General features: G+C 59.9%; 1 protein-coding gene across 1 annotated transcript; it reads left to right on the top strand.

Moving 5' to 3' along the window:
- Positions 1 to 423: 423 nt before the first annotated feature.
- On the top strand, positions 424 to 19,409 carry PLTP (phospholipid transfer protein). Its single transcript, XM_030532835.1, is given in 20 exon segments — positions 424 to 584; positions 3,173 to 3,294; positions 3,679 to 3,778; positions 4,116 to 4,174; positions 4,177 to 4,243; positions 5,062 to 5,141; positions 5,144 to 5,216; positions 5,297 to 5,307; positions 5,310 to 5,361; positions 6,931 to 7,013; positions 7,293 to 7,345; positions 7,348 to 7,386; positions 7,583 to 7,749; positions 8,164 to 8,227; positions 8,439 to 8,603; positions 8,796 to 8,863; positions 8,991 to 9,033; positions 18,668 to 18,731; positions 18,805 to 18,881; positions 19,106 to 19,409. Coding segments are annotated over 19 exon segments (1,539 nt in total). The 5' UTR covers positions 424 to 584; positions 3,173 to 3,185; the 3' UTR covers positions 19,271 to 19,409.
- The last annotated feature ends 412 nt before the right edge of the window (positions 19,410 to 19,821 follow it).

Raw genomic sequence — 19,821 nt, forward strand, 5'->3', positions numbered from 1 at the left:
AGGTCAGGGCTGCAGCATGGAGGTGGGATGCTGATTGTGCGGGGCCAGTTCTGGGGATAGGCTCGAGGGCCCCGGCACCAGGACTGAATTTGCTAGAGTGGAGCATAACGCCAGTCTGGCCCCTAAGTGCAGACATATCCCCTACTCCCACCTGCCTCACGCCTCCTCCACCACAGCAGGCCAAGTGCTGCTTTGGTTTGCACACATGCCCACGGCCACTGCATACACACGCTGAGCAATTGTGTGCACCAAGGAGCAGGGCAGGTGGCTGCATGTGCAGCTCAGACAGCTGATGTCTGTGAGCCCAGGCACTTTGTGCCCTGGGCAGGGGAAACTGGGTTTGCAGAGTCTGCTCTTGGCATGCCTGAGACCTGCATCCTCTCGCTGCCTCCCAGCCCCCTGTCTCCTCCCAGCCCTGGGCTCATGAGGAGTGGCAAAGAGTGGGATATATAAAGGAAGGGGAAGCGCAGCCAGCCCCTGAGAAACTGTTGGAGCCGGTGGTTCTCTCCTGCCCTGCCTCCCTCCACGTGATTCAGCCTCCCAGCCCCCGGAGGGAGAGCCAGGAACAATAACCCCAGGGCACTGTAAGTACAAGGAATTCAGCTGGTATAGTGCAGCCAGGCTAATCCCCCGGCCCCCACAGACGGGCCAAGCACAGGCAGCCCTGGCCCAGGGAAGGAAAGTGCCTTTGCAACCAGACAGGGAAGTGTGGGTGTCTCTGGGGGTGCCCCCAAGTTCTTTCCATGGCCCGAGCCCAGGAGAAGCTGTAGAGGCCAGGAGAGAGAGAGGCGGGAGAGGGCCCCGCTAGAGGGGGGGTCCCCGTACGGGGCCTGCAGGGAGCCCAGAGGGCCGGTGCTAGCTAGTTCTGCTGCATGAAAAGGCCCCTGCTCCTGTTACAACCCAGGAGGGGGCAGCGGGGGGTGTTGGCCGAAGGCGCCGTGTGCACAGGGTGGCTGTGCTGCTGGGGTGTCCGGCTGGATTGAGGGGGGGAGGCTGTGAGAAGGCGGAGCTGGGGGGTTCTGGTTCGTTAGGTGCCCAGCCCGGGGCCGGGATGGATCTCTCTGCCCTGCTGCCAGTGGCCAGCCCGGCCGGGGCCGGGGTCGGGGCCGGGGAGGGGATGGATCTCTCTGCCCTGCTGCCAGTGGCCAGCCCGGCCGGGGCCGGGGTCGGATCTCTCTGCCCTGCTGCCAGCGGCGGGCCGGGGCCGGGGTCGGGGCCGGGGAGGGGATGGATCTCTCTGCCCTGCTGCCAGTGGCGGGCCGGGGCCGGGCCGGGGCTGGCGATAGCACCCACGGCTGCAGCACTGTCCTGCTTGCCATGGCGTGTGCCGAATCCTGCCGATTCCTGAGCACGTGCGTGGCCTGGCTGCTGCTCGCGGGCGTGGAGAGGGGTTGTGCAGAGCTGTGCCCGGGGACCAAGCTCAGCCAGCTCCCCCCCCCTGTCTCTGCTTTCGGAGTGTGCCCAGCGCTACAGGACAGGGGCCCTGCCCCAGCCCCAGCCCCAGGCAGGCTGGCTAGTGCCGCGGAGCGCTGAGGCTGATTTGCTTTCCAGAGCACGTCTGGGTGCAGGGGCTGGGGAGGGAGTCCTGGACCTGGCGGCTCTGGTGGAAGAACAACCGACCTGCCTACAGTGCCTGGGGGGAGGGGTGACACAACTCTGGCTTGTCGCTGCTGCGGATAATCGGCCCCCAGAGGGCCCGGGGATTTGCAAAGAATGTCAATCTGCCCAAATCCGCTGGCATTAAAGGCAGAGCACTGAGGAAGCAAGGGGGAGGCGGGGTGATGGGCCGGCTGGGTCAGGGAAGGAGTGGGGGCACTCTGACCAGAGTGGGCGAAGCTCTGGCCAGGCAAAGCTCCAGGCTGCTCCTCACAGTCCTGATCTAACCCAGATACATACAGCGCAATGCGCAGCCCCTCGCGGGGCCGGGAACAAGGCCCAGTGGATTGGGTGGCATGAGTGGGCAGAATCCACCCTCTCTGCTCCACTTCTAACCTGTTGTAGAGCAGGACCCCCTCTGGGGGTGCCCATCGCCTCCCCATATCGGTCTGGGCATGCCCATGGCCCCCTGTGGGGTGCCAATCATCCCCTCCCCCCTCTGGGGGTGCCCTTCCCCTCCTCTCCTTGGTCTGGACATGCCCATAGCCCTCTGTGGGGTGCCAATCACCCCCTCTGGGGCTGCCCATCCCCCTTGGTCTGGGCATGCCCATGGCCCCCTGTGGGATGCCCATCACCTCCTCCCCCTCTTGGGGTGCCCGTGGCCCTCCCAGCGCTGCTGCAGGAAGCTGGCTGCAACCAGCCATTTATTTTGTGCTCCGAGCCCAGCAACGGTTCCCCTGGGGACAGAGACAAGTGTGGGCGGCGGGCCAGGCCGCGGGGGGGATGCGGGGGGCGGGCTGGACACAGATTCCACCCCTCCCCGCTGCAGGCGTGAGGCCAGGGAGGGGGGCGCAGCATCAGGCCCCGCGGCGGGGAAGGGGCCGGCGAGCCGAGCCCCTGCCCCGCACAGACGGCCGGGAGCCCGGAGCAACGGCTGAATGCAGCTCGTCCTGCCAGAGCCAGAGGTGGGACCCCAGGCGCCCTGGCCCCGCTGCCCCGTGCCCGGGATTCGGGAGCTGCACCAGGGCCGGGAACCGCGGCGCAGGGCGGGGTGGGGGTTGGTTTCAGCAACAGCACTACCCCCCCATGGCAGCTGGCTCGGCTGGGCCCCCTGGGGCAGCTGGCACACTCCGCCCCACAGCGACTGCCCTTGTCCCTCTCCGGGCCCCTCTTTGGGGCACACATTGGGAGAGCCCTGGTGAGCTGGCACTGGGGGCCGAGGGGGGAACGGGGGGCCAGCCCCGGGAAGCCAAGTGACCTGCCTGGAGGAAGGGGGACCAGTCACAGAGTGCCACTGAGGGAGCATCTGGGCAGGATGCCTGGGGGCTCTGGCCAAGGCTTCCTGCCGGGGAGGGAACCACAGTGCTTGGGGGGCTCACAGGTGGCAGGGTCCTGGGCGAGAGTCAGTTCGCAAGGGATGGTAGGAGGCCTCCGTCACCCTGGCTGTCTGCGCCCACTGGGGAGCCGGGTGTACTGGCATCTCCGACCAGCGGGAAGGCACAGTGATGTGGCGGCTGAGAATGGTGTCCGGCTGCCTGCTCAGCTGGTCTCAACAAGCCTGCTCTGATCTCTCCAGGAAGAGACGTGCCATGGCTCTGCGCAGCCTCCTGCTCCTGATGCTGCCCTGGCTGGTCTCTGCAGGGAGAGCTGCTGCCCCTGGGTGCAAGATCCGGATCACCTCCAAGGGCCTGGAGCTGGGTAAGGAGCGGGTGGAGCCGGAGTCCATTGGCCTGCTCAGGAACCACAAGCTGCTGGCGCAGCACCCGCAGGTGGCAGCAGACCAGGGCGTGCCCACTGTTCTGGGGTTCCCCACAGCAGGATGCTCCCTGCTGCTGGTGCTGAGCCAGCGGGGTGGAGTGGGATGTTCCGCTGTCCTTAGCCCACCCTCCCTGGGGAGCCCGCTGGGGCTGGGGCTGGGGCTGGGACAGATCTGTGCTGTTTACATGCATCCGGGCTGCCAGGAAAAGGACCTGCCTGGCCAGTGCCCTGGGGCTGAGGGGTGGAGTGGGGGTAAGGGCCCCAGCCTCCTTTCCTCCCTGTGGAGCCAAGGCTGGGGCAGAGAGCAGGGCTGTTCTTTCGCAGTGAAGCAGGAAGGGCTGCGCTTTGTGGAGCAGGAGCTGGAGCACATCAGCATCCCCGACCTGCATGGGAAGGAAGGGCAGTTCCAGTACAACATCAGCGGGTAAGTGGGGGCCGGGGGCAGGGCTCTGGGCACTGCTTCACCAGCAATGATGGGGCAGGCAGGGGCTGGAGGGCCCGAGACAGCAGCGTGTGCAAAGGGACAAGGAGCTGGCGGGGGGTGGCTTGGGGGGTGAGCGGAGGGAGGGTCCCAAGGAGGGGCTGGTAGCCCTGGGCTGGGTGCAGCCCTGAAGAGCCAGGCCTTACGGTGTGATGCCACCCAGGGGTGCAGGGGCCTCTCCCATTGCAGTGACTGTGATGTGAGAAGCCGAGCTAGAGATGCTAGGCGGGGACTGGGGCGGAGGCGGGGCATGGGCCTGATGCTGCCCCTGCCCCCGCAGGGTGAAGGTGACGGACCTGCAGCTGGCGCTCTCCAACCTGCACTTCCAGCCCCCGCAGCACTCGCCTTCAACATCAACAACGCCTCCATCAGCCTGCGCTTCCGGCGCCAGATACTCTACTGGTTCTTGTGAGCTCCCCCCAGCGCAGGGTTCGGGCCCTCTCCCTCCGCCCCCCCCAACGCTGGGTCAGGCCCCTCCCCCTCCGCTCCCCCCCAGCCTGGGGTTGGGCCCCTCCCCCTCCGCTCCCCCCCAGCCTGGGGTCAGGCCCCTCCCCCTCCCCAGCCTGGGGTTGTGCCCCTCCCCCTCCGCTGCCCCCCAGCCTGGGGTTGGGCCCCTCCCCCTCCGCTCCCCCCCAGCCTGGGGTCAGGCGCCCCCCCCCCCTCAGCCTGGGGTCGGCCCCCTCCCCCTCCACTCCCCCACCGCCTGGGGTCAGGCGCCTCCCCCTCCCCAGCCTGGGGTTGGGCCCCTCCCCCTCCACTCCCCCACAGCCTGGGGTCAGGCCCCTCCCCCTCCTCCCCAATGCTGGGTCAGGCCCCTCCCCCTCCACTCCCCCACAGCCTGGGGTCAGGCCCCCCCCCTCCCCAGGGTGAGGTCAGGCCCCTCCGCTCCCCCCCAGTGGGGGGTCGGGCCCCTCTCCCTCCGCTCCCCCCCAGTGGGGGTCAGGCCCCTCCCCCTCCGCTCCCCCCCAGTGTGGGGTCCGGTCCTGGGCCCTCTCCCCGTTCCTCGGCCAGCGGCGGTCAGGCCTCCCCCTCGCTGGGCTCAGCCGCTCACTCTGACATTTGCCTTCAGGCTCTTGACATCCCCAGCTCTGGGCTCTGGCTGGCCCAGCCCCCGCCCCCGCCCCCCCAGCTTCCTCAGCCCCACACAGGCTCTGGGGCGGGGGCTCCGCTGGGAGAGGTCCATTTGCTTGGGGGCTGCTCACCTGTTTTAAACCGTTGCGTCCCAGCTACGATATTGGCTCCATCAACGCCTCTGCCGAAGGCGTCAACATCGGCACCCTGCTGACGCTGTCCATGGACGATGCCGGCGCCTGAAGATCTCGAGCATGGCCTGCAATGCCTCCATTGCCCCGGCTGCAGACTGGCTTCACGGCACACTCAGGTACCGCTCGGCAGCCCAGCGCCCCCCAGGAGGCTCTCTGCTCCCCTAGGGCTCTGAGGACTGGGACTCTGTCTCCACAGGAAGGTCTATGAATCCTGTCTACCTTCATCACCACAGGAATACGCTTCCTTGTCAACCTCGGCATGTACGCCGTGGGCAGAGACATCCCCCTTGGGCTGGGGGCAGGGCTCAAACAGTGGGGCTGAGGCAGGCAGGGAATGGTATCAGCTGAGGTCACTTCCCCCTCGCAGCCCCCAGCCCCAAATCATGAACTGCAGCTCAGGGTTGTGGGTGCAGGCGGAGCGGGCGCAGGCAAGGCAGAAGGGGGCTGTGGGCACAGGCAGGGTGGAAGGGGTTTGCAGGTCAGGGTGGTGGGGCGCAGGCAGAGCAGAAGCAGGTGGGGGGACGGGAGCTGCGGTCGGGGGGGACGGGGGCTGTGGGTCAGGCTATGGGGTGCATGCAGAGCAGGGGCAGGCGGGAGGGATGGGGCTGTGGGTCAGGGCTGTGGGGCGCAGGCAGAGCAGGGGCAGGCGGGGTGGATGGGGGCTGTGGGTCAGGGCTGTGGGGCGCAGGCAGAGCAGGGGCAGGCGGGGTGGACGGGGGCTGTGGGTCAGGGCTGTGGGGGTGCTGGCAGAGCTGGGGCAGGCGGGGTGGAGGGGGGCTGTGGGTCAGGGCTGGGGGCGCAGGCAGAGCAGGGGCAGTGGGGTGGATGGCTGTGGGTCAGGGCTGTGGGCTGCAGGCAGAGCAGGGGCAGGCGGGGTGGATGGGGGCTGTGGGTCAGGGCTGTGGGGCGCAGGCAGAGCAGGGGCAGGCGGGGTGGACGGGGGCTGTGGGTCAGGGCTGTGGGGCGCAGGCAGAGCAGGGGCAGGCGGGGTGGATGGGGGCTGTGGGTCAGGGCTGTGGGGCGCAGGCAGAGCAGGGGCAGGTGGGGGTGGATGGGGGCTGTGGGTCAGGCTGTGGGCTGCAGGCAGAGCAGGGGCAGGCGGGGGTGGATGGGGGCTGTGGGTCAGGGCTGTGGGGCGCAGGCAGAGCAGGGGCAGGCGGGTGGATGGGGGCTGTGGGTCAGGGCTGTGGGGCGCAGGCAGAGCAGGGGCAGGCGGGGTGGATGGGGGCTGTGGGTCAGGGCTGTGGGGCGCAGGCAGAGCAGGGGCAGGCGGGGTGGATGGGGGCTGTGGGTCAGGGCTGTGGGCTGCCGGCAGAGCAGGGGCAGGCAGGGTGGATGGGGGCTGTGGGTCAGGGCTGTGGGGCGCAGGCAGAGCAGGGGCAGGCGGGGGTGGATGGGGGCTGTGGGTCAGGGCTGTGGGCTGCCGGCAGAGCAGGGGCAGGCGGGGTGGATGGGGGCTGTGGTCATGGCTGTGGGGTGCAGGCAGAGCAGGGGCAGGCGGGGTGGATGGGGGCTGTGGGTCAGGACTGTGGGCTGCCGGCAGAGCACGCCATTGCACGGTGCCTGGGAGGAGCTGGTCCTTTCGCTCCATCCTTCTCAGGGCACGGAGTGCTGGGGGGCAGCGGCGAGCCCTGCCCTGTGCTGTGCTTTGACACCAGAGGACGAGCAGCTCCGGACGCCACGGGCAGGATGTTCCTGATTCCCATGGGGCCAGCGGCTGGGACCCGGGAGAGGGAGAGGCTTCCAGGGAGGCTGCAGGGACGCCCGTCAGGCTAGATCTTGCTCCCTGCATGTGTGCCGGGGGCCCCTGTCTCGCCGACCCCGACCCAGCCTGTGGTGTCTGTTTCAGATCTGCCCGGCGCTGCACTACGCGGGGCTTGTGCAGCTGAACTCGCTGCTGGGCACTGTGTCGGGTGAGTCCGCGTCCCTGTGGCTGCGATGGGGCTTGGGCTGACGAGACCAGACTTGGGCCCGGCTCTGCCTGGCCTGGGCGCAGACTGTACTGTGCTGCCGTGCTGGGCGGGGGCAGGGGCATACTGGGGGGGGGGGGCAGTGGGCTGCCCAGCGGCTGCTCTGCTTGGGAAGCTGGGGGCAAGACTGAAGGGGCCCAGAGACGGGGCGGAGGGGCGTCAGCCTGGCTGGGCCGAGCTCAGGTCTCACCGGGCAACTGACCCTGCTTTCCTTGGGCACAGTGCGCAGCCCGGTGGATGAGCACATCAGCATCGATTACTCCCTCCTCAGCAACCCCCGTCGTCTCCCCCCGACACCCTCGATCTGGACTTCAAGGTAATGGGGTGTCAGGGAGGGGCTCCAGCGTGGCTGAGGGAGCCACGTCCTGTGATGCCCTGGCTCTGGGGTGCGCACTGATACCATATGTGGGGACGCCGGGCTCCAGCCCGGGCTGCAATGGCCGAGTGCCCCGGGGAGCCTGTTCTGTGGGGCTGGGGTGGGGGCCGGGACTCACTAGCTCTGTGCTGCCCAGGGCATGTTCTACTATCGGTGGAACGAGACGCTGGTGAACCAGGCGGTGGCACCAGTGATCAAGGAGATGGAGCGCATGGTCTACGTGGCTTTCTCTGAGTACTTCTTCAACTCTGCCATGGACGCCTACTACCGGGCGGGGGTGCTGAGCAAGGAATTGCAGGGGAGGAGGTGAGGAGGGACGGGATGCTGGGCGTGCAGAGGGGGAGGAGGGGCAGGGACATTAGGAGTACAGATGGGGGGAGGGGCAGGGGTGCTGGGTGTGCAGAGGGGAGAGGGAGAGGGAGGGGCAGGGACACTAGGAAGACAGATGGGGGAGGGGCAGGGGTGCTGGGCATGCAGATGGGGGGGCAGAGGTGCTGGGAGTGCAGAGGGGAGGGGGCATGCAGATGGGGGAGGGGCAGGGGTGGTGGGTGGGCAGAGGGGAAGAGGGGGAGGGGCATGCAGATGGAGAGGGGCAGGGGTGGTGGGCGTGCAGAGGGGGATAGAGGCAGGGGCACTGGGCGTGCAGATGGGGGGAGGGACAGGATAACAGCAGTGCACCGCGGGCAATCTCTTTACCCAGGACGGTTGCGTGTTGTTTCAGGTGCCCAAGGATCTGGAGGTTTTGCTGAGAGCCTCGTTCCTCGGAAGCATCATCATGCTGGTGAGAGCGGTGGCCGCGGGGCGGGTGACCTTGGGAGGAGGCCATTTCCGTGGAGGAGGTGCAGCTCCTTGGGCTGGGGGGCCAGTGCAAGCCAGGGCCCTAGGAGTATGGCAGTGAGGCTGCTAGTGAGAAGGGCCAGCTGCCTTCAGGGCCCTGGCTCAGCCCTGTGCTGCCTGCCCCCTGCTTCCCTGACCCTGCTCTCTCCTGGCAGAGCCCCGCTGTGGTGGACGCGCCCCTGAAGCTGGTGCTGCAGGTGTTGGCACCTCCACTCTGGACAATCAAGCCCTCGGGCACCTCCGTCTCGGTTGTTGCTGTCCTTAACATCTCCCTGGTGCCCGTCAACCACCCCGCCATCCAGCTTTCCAGCATGACCATGGTGAGCTGCTCCCCGGGCACAGCAGGGAGCCCGGCCCACCTGTTACAGTTTGTGCAGTTGTGCAGAACCTGGTCCCATGAGCCCATGGCCAGCAGTGAAGCTGCCGCTACAAAACGACAGGGTGGCATGGGGCAGGGCTGTCTGCTCGGTGGAGTAGGCATTAATGGGGCTGTGGCCTTGTCTCCCCTCCAGGATGCCAAGCTGAGTGCCAAGGTGTCATTGCGAGGGAAAGCACTGCAGGTGCAATTGGATCTGAGAAGGTAACTCCCCTGCCCCTGGGAGCCCCTCACTGGGGCGTCTGGGCAGTGTCCCAAGGCAGACTGCAGAGCCGTCCCAGGGCTGGAGCTTGGAGCTGTGTTCACAGTGCTCTCTCTCCCGCCTGGACAGGTTCCGTATCTACTCCAAGCAGTCGGCACTGGAGTCCCTTGCGGTGAGTGGGGCAGCGCGGGCTGCAGAGAGCCCAGGGCATCAAACTGATGGGCCCGATCCAGCAGAACCGGGCTGGCAGGAGCTGAGATCTGAGCCCCTCCCTTCCAGCTGCCCTTTGTGCAGCTCCCAGATGGGAAGCCCCTGGCCTTGTGGCACAGCCGCAGAGGACCAGCTCTTCTCCCTCCCTCCCCCCCAGGGAAATTCCACCAAGGGATTGGGGAGAGCAATGGGAGGCCCCTGCGGTGGTGAAGGGAAAGAAGAGGGGAGTGGGGAAATGTCCAGGTCAGGGGGGATGGTGCCTAAAGTGGGGCAGTGTGTGGAAGAGATGGGGGGCTCTCACTTAAAAAAAGAACCCCCAGCCCAAGGCCTACAGCTGCCCTTGCTTGGCCCTAACTGCTCTGCTTTGTGCCCTGACCCCAATGCGGGCCTCGGCCCAGCAAACTTACTACCCAGGCCGACCACAAAGGGCACAAGAACAGTCCGCCTGGCCCAGTGGCCAGCGTCAGGGAACAAGCAGAACAGGCAATTACTGAGCGATCTGTCCCATCTGGCAGTCAGAGGCCTAGGGACACCCAGAGCCTGGGGCTGCATCCCCAACAATCTGGGCTTAAAGCCGCTGATGGATCTTTCCTCCAGGAACTTATCCAGTTCTTTTCTGAACCCAGTTATAATTTGGCCTTCACAACATCCCCTGGCAATGAGTTCCACAGGCTGAGTGTGCGATGTGGAACTTCCTTGTGTGTGTTTTAAACCCACTGCCAAGTAATTTCACGGGGTGAGCCCTGGTTCTTGCGTTATGTGAAGGGATAAATAATGCGTCCTAGTCACTTTCTCCACCCTAGTCACCATTTTATAGATCTCAGTCATATCCCCCCTTAGTTGTCTCTTTTCCGAGCTGAACAGTCCCAGTCATAGAACCATAGAATCTCAGGGTTGGAAGGGACCTCAGGAGGTATCTAGTCCCACCCCCTGCTCAAAGCAGGACCAATTCCCAACTAAATCATCCCAGCCAGGGCTTTGTCAAGCCTGACCTTAAAAACCTCTAAAAAAGGAGATTCCACCACCTCCCTCGGTAACCCATTCCAGTGCTTCACCACCCTCCTAGTGAAATAGTGTTTCCTAATATCCAGCCTAGACCTCCCCCCAGGGCCAGTGCAAGGATATTTTGCACCCTAGGCAAAACTTCCACCTTGTGTCCCCCGTCTCCCTTTCCCCCCGGAGCATCCCTTATTATAAACTTTCAAAAATGAATCCTGCGTCATGTGGCATTGTTCATTAGAATTAATACAGGGGGGTCAGAGGAGATGATCACAATGGTCCCTTCTGGCCCAGGGGAACTTGTGAGCAAGGAGGAGCCTGAGAATGCCCCCAACTTGCAGGGTCTCTAAATGTTCCCAGGCTCTGAGTACTTTGCTCTCTGGGGGAGACCCAGGGGCAAGGAGGCCAGAGCTGGGCTCTCCCAAGGAGCAGGTGAGGATCTCCCTGGGGATCAGGGCTGACTCCCCGCGTTGGCACAGTGCCACCGGTGGGGGGCAGCATTTGGAAGGGGCACATTTGCCAGCCCTTTCCCCTCTGTCACGCTGCGGGGTTTAGTTTCACTTTCCCTTACCTCTCTCTCCTGTGAAAACTGACCATTTATTCCTACCCTTTGTTTCCTGTCTTTTAACCAGTTACCAGTCCCTGAGAGAACCTTCCCTCTTATCCCATGACAGCTCACTTTGCTTAAGAGCCTTTGGTGAGGGACCTTGTCAAAGGCTTTCAGAAAGTCCATGTACATTATATCCACTGGATCACCCTTGTCCACATTTGTGGACCCCTCAAAGAATTCTAATGGATGGGGGAGACATGTACAAAAGCCGTGGCCTCTTCAACATATTGCATTAATTTATGTGGCTGCTAATTCTGTTCTTTACTGTAGCTTCAACTAGTTTGCCTGGTACTGAAATTAGGGTCACCGGCATGTAACTGCCAGAATTACCCACTGGAGCCTTTTAAAGAAAATTACCTATCCACCAACCATCTGGTACAGACATAGACACTGACTGCGTGAGTGCTTGGGGGTTGGAGCACCCATGGGCAACCAAGCTCCCCTCACCCCCTGCCCCACCTCCTCCTCCCCTAAGCGCACTGTCTCCCGGCTCTTTCGCCTGACTCCCGCCAAACAGCTGTCTGGCAGTGTTAGCATGCTCTGGGAGGGAGGGGTAGGAGTGGGAATGTGGCAGGCTCAGGGGAGGAGGTGGGGCTGGGGCAGGGATTTGGGGAAGGAGTTGGAATGGGGGCAGGGAAGAGGTGGGGAGGGTCCGCTGGTCCCGCCGCTCCGGTGGAGCATCCGCAGCCATGCCTGCGGGAGGTCTACCGGAGCCGCGGGACCGGCAAGTGGCAGGGTGCCCCCCGCGCGGTGAAATGTTTAGAGCCGGCCCTGTTCGGCGGCGGGGGGCCCTTCCGTTCCGGGACCCACCGCCGAAGTGCCCCGAAGACCCGTGGTGGGGGCCCTCTGCCGGCGAATTACCGCTGAAGCGGGACCCGCCGCAGAAGTGCAGCCTGCTCTTCAGGGGTAATTCGGCGGCGGGGGACACCTGCCGTGGGTCTTCGGGGCACTTCGGCGGCGGGTCCCGGAACGGAAGGGCCCCCTCCCCCACCTCTGAATTACCGCCGAAGACCGGGTTGCACTTCGGAGGCAGGTCCCGCTTTGGCGGTAATTCGTTGGCGGGGGTCCTTCCCCCCAGAGCTGAAGGACCCCCCCCTGCCGGCAAAGACCGGGAGCAGAAGAAGCTCTGGGGTCCGGCCCTGCAAGAGTTTTCCGGGCCCCCCGGAGCAAGTGAAGGACCCTGCTTCAGGGCCCCCGAAAAACTCTCGTGGGGGCCCCTGCGGAGTCCGGGGCCAATTGCCCCTCTTGCTCCCCCCCTGGGCGGCCCTGGGCCCCATGGAAGGGGTAGCATAGAGGCAGGGCCGGGGACAGGGGGCTGAGCACCCCCAGGAAAGCGGTGAAGTCGGTGCCTAGGGGTACAGAGGCTGAATTAAGCAACACGTTGCATAGCACAGTCAGTAGTTCTGCAGTTTCCTTCAGAATTCGTGGGTGAATCCCAACCAGTCCCAGTGACGTTTAATTTAAAAATATGTCCCAAAAGCTCCTCTCTTGACACCTCAAGCTGGGACTCCTAGAAAGAAGATCTCCTAACGTCCTCTGCAGCAAAGAATTCATTTAATTTCTCCGCAACAGACATGTCTTCCTTGAGTGCTTCCTCAGACCCTGGATCGTCCAGCGGCTGCTTGGCAGCTTCCTGTTTCTCATGTCCTGAGCTGTTAGCTTTGTGCAGCTTTTGCTTGTTCCTCCTCAAAGTCTTTTTTGCCCTAATTAGATTTTACACGTGACGTGCCGGAGTTTCTGTTCCTCAGGAGAATCTGACTTCTAATTGTGAAAGGATGCCTTTTCAGCTCTAGCCCCCTGCCTCTCTTTAGCCAGGTGCCATATTTGGTCCTCTTATTGTTTTTTTAATTTGGGATTTAGTTCGTTTGAACCTCTGTTATGGAGTTTCCATGCAGCTTGCAGCTATTTCACTCCCAACTGTTACTTTTAATTTCCATTAACTCGCTGCCTCCCTTTCGTGTAGTTCCCCTTTCTGAAGGTAAATGCTACGGGAATGGGTTTCTTCGAGCCCCTCCCCCCCGATAGTAAATTGAATGACATGATGAGTATGAAAAGGACAGGAGTCCCTGTGGCACCTTAGAGACTAACACATTTATTTGGGCATAAGCTTTCGTGGGCTACAGCCCACTTCATCAGATGCATGTAGTGGACAATACAGTAGGAAGATATATATGTATTGTGATGGGGCAAGGCCAGATGGCTACAGTAAAGTATTGAGGAATAGGTATGTTTAGCCCCAGGCTAAACAGATCCCTAGTATCTTGGTAACCAAGCAGAGCCCCTGCTACACAATCCCTAGCTCTGTGTGCAGGTGGCAGAGTCCCCCGCGGTGCACCAGAGGCTGGTCTTGGCGGGAGTCACCAGGGTCGGAGACCTCCTGGACTACAACCGGGGCGACTGGCTGGATCCCCTGACGCTCGCTCAGCGCATGAGGCTCTCCAGACCTCATACTCCCCAGCGCGTACTCCAGGAGGTGGAGGCCGCTTTACTGCCTGCTGCTCGGGCCTACCACCACTGGGTCCTGCGGGAGGGCACACCCTGCCCATCCTCCACCCCGGGCCCCATGGACCCAATCGACACCCTCACCCTTTCACTGCCAGCCGGCTGCATGATCTGCAGCCGGTTCTGTTCCAGACCGCGCCACGGAAACATCTGTACACGCTCATGCTCCATACCCTTCTCTACCTCACCCTCGCGTCCCGCCCCGATACCAAACGGCAGGACCTCCTACCACCTCTCGAGGGTAAGAAGCCCCTGTGGGCCAGCTTGTACTCTGCCCTAGTCCCGAGGCCCACCGGGGATATCGGTTGGCGGCTCCTTCATGGGGCTGTGAGCACGGGTGTGTACTTGGCGCAGTTCACCCGTCCCTAGCACCTGCCCTTTCTGTGGTGAGAAGGAGACCTTGGCGCACATTTATTTGGAGTGTGCCAGGTTGCAGTCCCTGTTCCGGCTCCTCTTTTAATATTTTCTTCCGTTTTTGGTTGCACATTTCCCCTCACCTGTTTATCTACACGCTCCCCATCCATGGCCCCACAAAGTCGCGGGATCCCTTCTCAACCTCCTCTTGGCCCTGGCCAAACTGGCCATCTACAACACCAGGGAGGGAGGTTGGCCGACGGATTTCCTGCGACTGTAGGGCTTATTTCCATTCCTCGTCTGTTCACACTCTGGGCAGAGTTCCTCTGGTGGCGTCCACTGGCTCTCTTGATGCCTTCGAGGAGCAGTGGGCGTTGTCTGGGGTTCTTCTGCTCGATGTCCTCATCAGGTTCCCTTCATTTAGCCCTATAACTTCACTCCCGATCCTGTTTTTTCATTAGTTGTCCCCCGTAATTACTTAGTGTCCCAGACCTGTGGGTCCTCCCCTTAGGCTGGGGGGAGGGGCTTTAGAAGTCCGCCCACCCCCTCTGGATGCCAAAAGGACCCTGGTAACCAAATGGCAGTTGCTCCAGGTTAATTAAGGCACCTGGGGCAAACAGATCTTTCTAGAAGGCAATGGAGAGAGCTACATTGATTGGGACACCTGCAGCCAATCAAGGGCTGGTTGGAACTAGTTAAAAGCCTCCCAGTTAGTGAGATTTGTGTGAGGAGCTGGGAGTGAGAGGCTGTGCTGCTGGAGGACTGAGGAGTACAAGTGTTATCAGACACCAGGAGGAAGGTCCTGTGGTGAGGATGAAGAAGGTGTTTGGAGGAGGCCATGGGGAAGTAGCTCAGGAGTTGTAGCTGTCATGTAGCTGTTACAGGAGGCACTATAGACAGCTGCAATCCACAGGGCCCTGGGCTGGAACCGGAGTAGAGGGTGGGCCCGGGTTCCTCCTAAACTGCCTAACCAGACACAGAAGGAGTTGACCAAGACTGGAGGTTCCACCAGAGAGGAAGATCACTGAGGTGAGCAAATCTGCCAATAAGCGCAGGATCCACCAAGGTAGAGGAGGAACTTTGTCACAATATACACAGAGAACATGAAACAATGGGTGTTGCCATACACACTAGAAGGAGAGTGATCAGGTAAGGTGAGCTATTAGCAGTAGGAGAGAAAAGAACCTACTCAGAGGCCATGGCTATACTTACAGTTCTGCAGCGCTGGTAGTTATAGCTGTGTTTGTACAGCTGTGTAGGGCCAGTGCTGCAGTGTGGCCACATCTGCAGCACTTGCAGCGCTGTTGGGAGTGGTGCACTGTGGGCAGCTATCCCAGCATTCAAGTGGCTGCAACGTGCTTTTCAAAAGAGGGGGACGGGGTGGGAATGTGACAGGGACCGTGGAGGAGACAGACAGAATGGATTTTTGGAGTTGACACTGTTCTCAGCTCCCTGCCTTGCAAGTTCGAAGGACTGGAAGACACACAGTGCCTAGCTTCAATCATTTTAAAGTTCTGACCCCTTCCCCCACCCCTCTCTCATTCACTAAATGCAATTATGTACTGCTAAATACCCATCAGACCAGATAAGCATCTGTTCAACACGGACTTCCCCCTCCCCCTCTGCCGTGTGAGCGTGCTGTTTCTCTCTTCAAGCAAACAGCTGTGAACATTCCAGAGCAATTCCCCTGCCTGCCTCCGCTCGCTCAGCAAACAGGAGCTGTGTTTGTTTTTTAAATAAGCAGTTTGGCTGAACTCCGAGCTCTCCCTTCCGGTTTGTTGTGGACAGGAATTCTGGGATACCTCCTTATACCCTGGAGGTCAATAAAAGCGCTGGTGGGGTCCACACTTGCTGACCAGCGCTGGATCACCAGTGCTGGAATCCCTACACCCGAGGCTTGACTGGGTGTACAGCCAGCACTGCAATCAGGGAGTTGCAGCGCTGGCCGTGCTTTGCAAGTGTGGCCACATCCTAAGTTGCAGCGCTGTAACCCCCTCACCAGCGCTGCAACTCTCTAGTGTAGCCATGGCCTGAGCAACTGTTAGATTCACCTCTGGGACTAGGGCCTTGGCTACACTGGCGCTTCACAGCGCTGCAACCTTCGCGCTCAGGGGTGTGAAAAAAAAACACACCCCAAGCGCAGCAAGATACAGCGCTGTAAAGCCTCAGTCCACAGCACTGGGAGCGCGGATCCCCGCACTGCAAGCTACACCCGTAGAGGCTGTGGAGTACGAGCAGCGCTGAGAGAGCTCTCTACGCCCACAGAGGCTGTGGAGTACATGCAGCGCTGGGAGAGCTCTCTGCACCCGTAGAGGCTGTGGAATACGTGGCAGCGCCTGGGAGAGCTCTCTAACACCCATAGAGGCTGTGGAGTACGTGCAGCGCTGAGAGAGCTCTCTACACCCATAGAGGATGTGGCGTACGTGCAGCGCTGGGAGAGCTCTCCACGCCCGTAGAGGATGTGGAGTACGTGCAGCGCTGGGAGAGCTCTCTGCACCCGCAGAGGATGTGGAGTACGTGCAGCGCTGGGAGAGCTCTCTGCACCCGCAGAGGATGTGGAGTACGTGCAGCGCTGGGAGAGCTCTCTCCCAGCTCCCTCCCAGCGCTGGTGCTGCAACCACACTCACACTTCAAAGCGCTGCAAGTGTAGCCATACCCAAAATCTGGGCACTCCTAGAATTGCCTCCCCTTGTGGAGACTTGGCTTGGGACCGCTAAAGACTGAGGATGGAATGGAGGTTAAGGATAATCTAGGCATGGCCCAATATCTAAACAAATACTTTGCCTCAGTGTTTAATGAGGAGCTTAGGGATAAGGGTAGGATGACAAATGGGAATGAGGCTATGGAAGTAGATATTACCACATCCGAGGTAGAAGCCAAACTCGAACAGCTTAATGGGACTAAATCGGGGGGCCCAGATAATCTTCATCCAAGAATATTAAAGGAACTGGCACATGAAATTGCAAGCCTATTTAATGAATCAGTAAACTCGGGTTGTACCATACGACTGGAGAATTGCTAACATTTTTAAGGAAAAGGAAAAAAGTGATCCGCGTAACTATAGGCCTGTTAGTTTGACATCTGTAGTATGCAAGGTCCTGGAAAAAAAAAATGAAGGAGAAAGTAGTTAAGGACATTGAAGTCAATGGTAATTGGAACAAAAATACATGGTTTTACCTAAAGGTAGATTGTGCCAAACCAACCTGATCTCCTTTGAGAAGGTAACAGATTTTTTTAGACAAAGGGAACGCAGTGGATCTAATTACCTCGATTTCAGTAAGGCTTTGATACGGTTCCACATGGGGAATTATTAGCTAAATTGGAAAAGATGGGGATCAATATGAAAATTGAAAGGTGGATAAGGAACTGGTTAAAGGGGCGACTACAATGGGTCGTACTGAAGGGTGAACTGTCAGGCTGGAAGGAGGTTACTAGTGGAGTTCCTCAGGAATCAGTTTTGGGACCAATCTTATTTAATCTTTTATTACTGACCGAGGCACAAAAAGTGGGAATGTGCTAATAAACGTTTGCGGATGACACAAAGCTGGGAGGTATTGCTAACACAGAGAAGGACCGGGATATCATACTGGGAAGATCTGGATGACCTTGTAAACTGGAGTAATAGTGATAGGATGAAATTTAATAGTGAAAAGTGCAAGGTCATGCATTTAGGGATTAATAAGAATTTTGGTTATAAATTGGGGATACATCAGTTGGAAGTAACAGAGGCAGAGAAGGTCCTTGTAGTATTGGTTGATCACAGGATGACTATGAGCCGCCAATGTGATATGGCCATTAAAAAAGCGAATGCAGTCTTGGGATGCATCAGGCGAGGTATTTCCAGCAAAGATAAGAAGGTGTTAGCACCGTTATACAAGGCACTGGTGAGACCTCATCTGGAATACTGTGTGCAGTTCTAGTCTCCCATGTTTAAGAAGGATGAATTTAAACTGGAACAGGTACAGAGACGGGCTACTAGGATGATCCGAGGAATGGAAAACCTGTCATATGAAAGGAGACTGAAAGAGCTTAGCTTGTTTAGCCTAACCAAAAGAAGGCTGAGGGGAGATGTGATGGCTCTTAATAAAATATCAGAGAGATTAATATCAGGAGGGAGAGGAATTATTTAAGCTTAGTACCAATGTGGACACAAGAACAAATGGATATAAACTGGACATTAGGAAGTTTAGACTTGAAATTAGATGGAAGTTTCTAACCATTAGAGGAGTGAAATTCTGGAACAGCCTTCCAAAAAACATATCTGGTTTTAAGACTAAGCTTGATAAGTTTATGGAGGGATGGTATGATGGGAGAGCCTAATTTTGGCAATTGACCTTTGATTATCAGCAGGTAAGTATGCTCAGTGGTCTGTGATGGGATGTTAGATGGGTTGGGATCTGAGGGTATGGCTACATTTGGAATTTCAAAGCGCTGCCGCGGCAGTGCTGCAAAAGTGTGAGTGTAGTCAGAGCGGCAAGCGCTGGGAGAGAGCTCTCCCAGCGCTGCATGTAAACCACATCCCTTACGGGTGTAGCGTGCAGCGCTGGGAGCCGCGCTCCCAGCGCTGCTGCCCCTGATTACACTGAGGCTTTACAGCGCTGGTATCTTGCAGCGCTCAGGGGGGGTGTTTTTTCACACCCCAGTTGCAGCGCTGTAAAGTGTGAGTGTAGCCACGGCCTGAGTTAGTACAGAGAATTCTTTCCTGAGTGCTGGCTGGTGAGTCTTGCCCACATGCTCAGGGTTTAACTGATCACCATATTTGGGGTTGGCAAGGAATTTTCCTCCAGGGCAGATTGGCAGAGGCCCTGGAAGTTTTTCCCCTTCCTCTGCAGCATGGGGCACAGGTCACTTGCTGGAGGATTCTCTGTACCTTCAGTTCTTTAAACCACAATTTTCAGACTTCAGTAACTCAGACATAGGTTAGGGGTTTGTTACAGGAGTGGGTGGGTGAGATTCTGTAGCCTGTGTTGTGCAGGTCAGACTAGATGATCATAATGGTCCCTTCTGACCTTAAAGTCTATCAACACTCAGTCTAAACCGGCTGGTCGTTCCCAGGACATAGGGGGGCAGTGCATGTAGGGATAGCCCTGGGGCCCACCACAGCTCTAACACTTCTTCCTCTCTCCCCCAGCTCTTCCCATTGCAAACCCCCCTGAAGACACTGCTGCAACTGACGATCATGCCCATCCTTAATGGTAGGGACCTGGGCTGCAGGAAGGGGCTGGGCACCGGACCCAGGACACTCTGACTCCCTTTTCTTTTCTGCAGAGAGGACAAAGAAGGGCGTCCCGATCCCCCTGCCTGAGGGCATGGACTTCACCAAGGAGGTAGTCACCAGCCACATGGTACGTGTGCCCCAGGGAGAGGGCCCAGTTACTATGCAGAGCTCAGGGCCCCACAGCTCTACCCTGAGCTCTCTGCACCCACCCCACCCCCAGCCAGCCAAGTCCAGGCAGTGAGGTGTCACAGTGCTGGGCCCCATGACTCTTTGGCTCAGGGATGATTTGGGGGATGGCAGCAGAGATAAGGCCCCTGCTGGGCTAACATAGCTTCTCTTTGCACTCTGCAGGGATTCATCACAGTGGGGGCAGATCTCCATTTCTCCAAGGGACTTCGGGAGGTGATTGAGAAATACCAGCCTGCCCAGCCCAGCCCAGCAACAGCCCCCCCTGACTCTAACTCTTCCCTGCTGAGTTCCTTTAAGACTACGGAGCCCCAGGCCAGCCTGAGCTAGGAAGCAGGTGCCTGCTCAGCCTGTGCCAGGGAGATGGCAGGAGCCAGCTCCTGCAACCCACAACTGGCCCATGGATGTAGCTACTCCAGGAGGCATGGCAGCAGCTGCACTGTGACACTAATAAACAGGTTAGACACTGCCTGGGCAGTCTGGGCATCACTGGCTGAGGAGCCTTTTCTAGCAGCTGTCAGAGACTGTTCCCCCTGCCTATGCAGCTGACGGGGGCCCAGGCACTGGGGCTAGAGGCAGCTTAGGGACATGTAGTGCACCTGCATGCCACAGCAGCAGAAACAGCCCTTGCAGTAACCAAGGCTCCCCACCCCCGATTAGGGAAATCTGGGTCTCCAGTCCTGAGAGAGCTCCCCCCAGCTCAGCTCCATGCTGGCCCCAAGGACACCATGGAGCATAGCTGCATTGGCAGGGTAGCTTGCAGAGATTCCAGAGGGAGGTGTTCTTGTGAACCCACGGCCTCTTGCCTGACACCCCTCAGCCTCTGGAGCTAGCCCCTACTGCCACCCCCTCTCAGCTCTTACATCTGGGCAGTGAGCACT

The sequence above is a fragment of the Gopherus evgoodei genome, chromosome 14 (assembly GCF_007399415.2).
Source record: "Gopherus evgoodei ecotype Sinaloan lineage chromosome 14, rGopEvg1_v1.p, whole genome shotgun sequence".
Lineage (NCBI taxonomy): Eukaryota > Metazoa > Chordata > Testudines > Testudinidae > Gopherus > Gopherus evgoodei.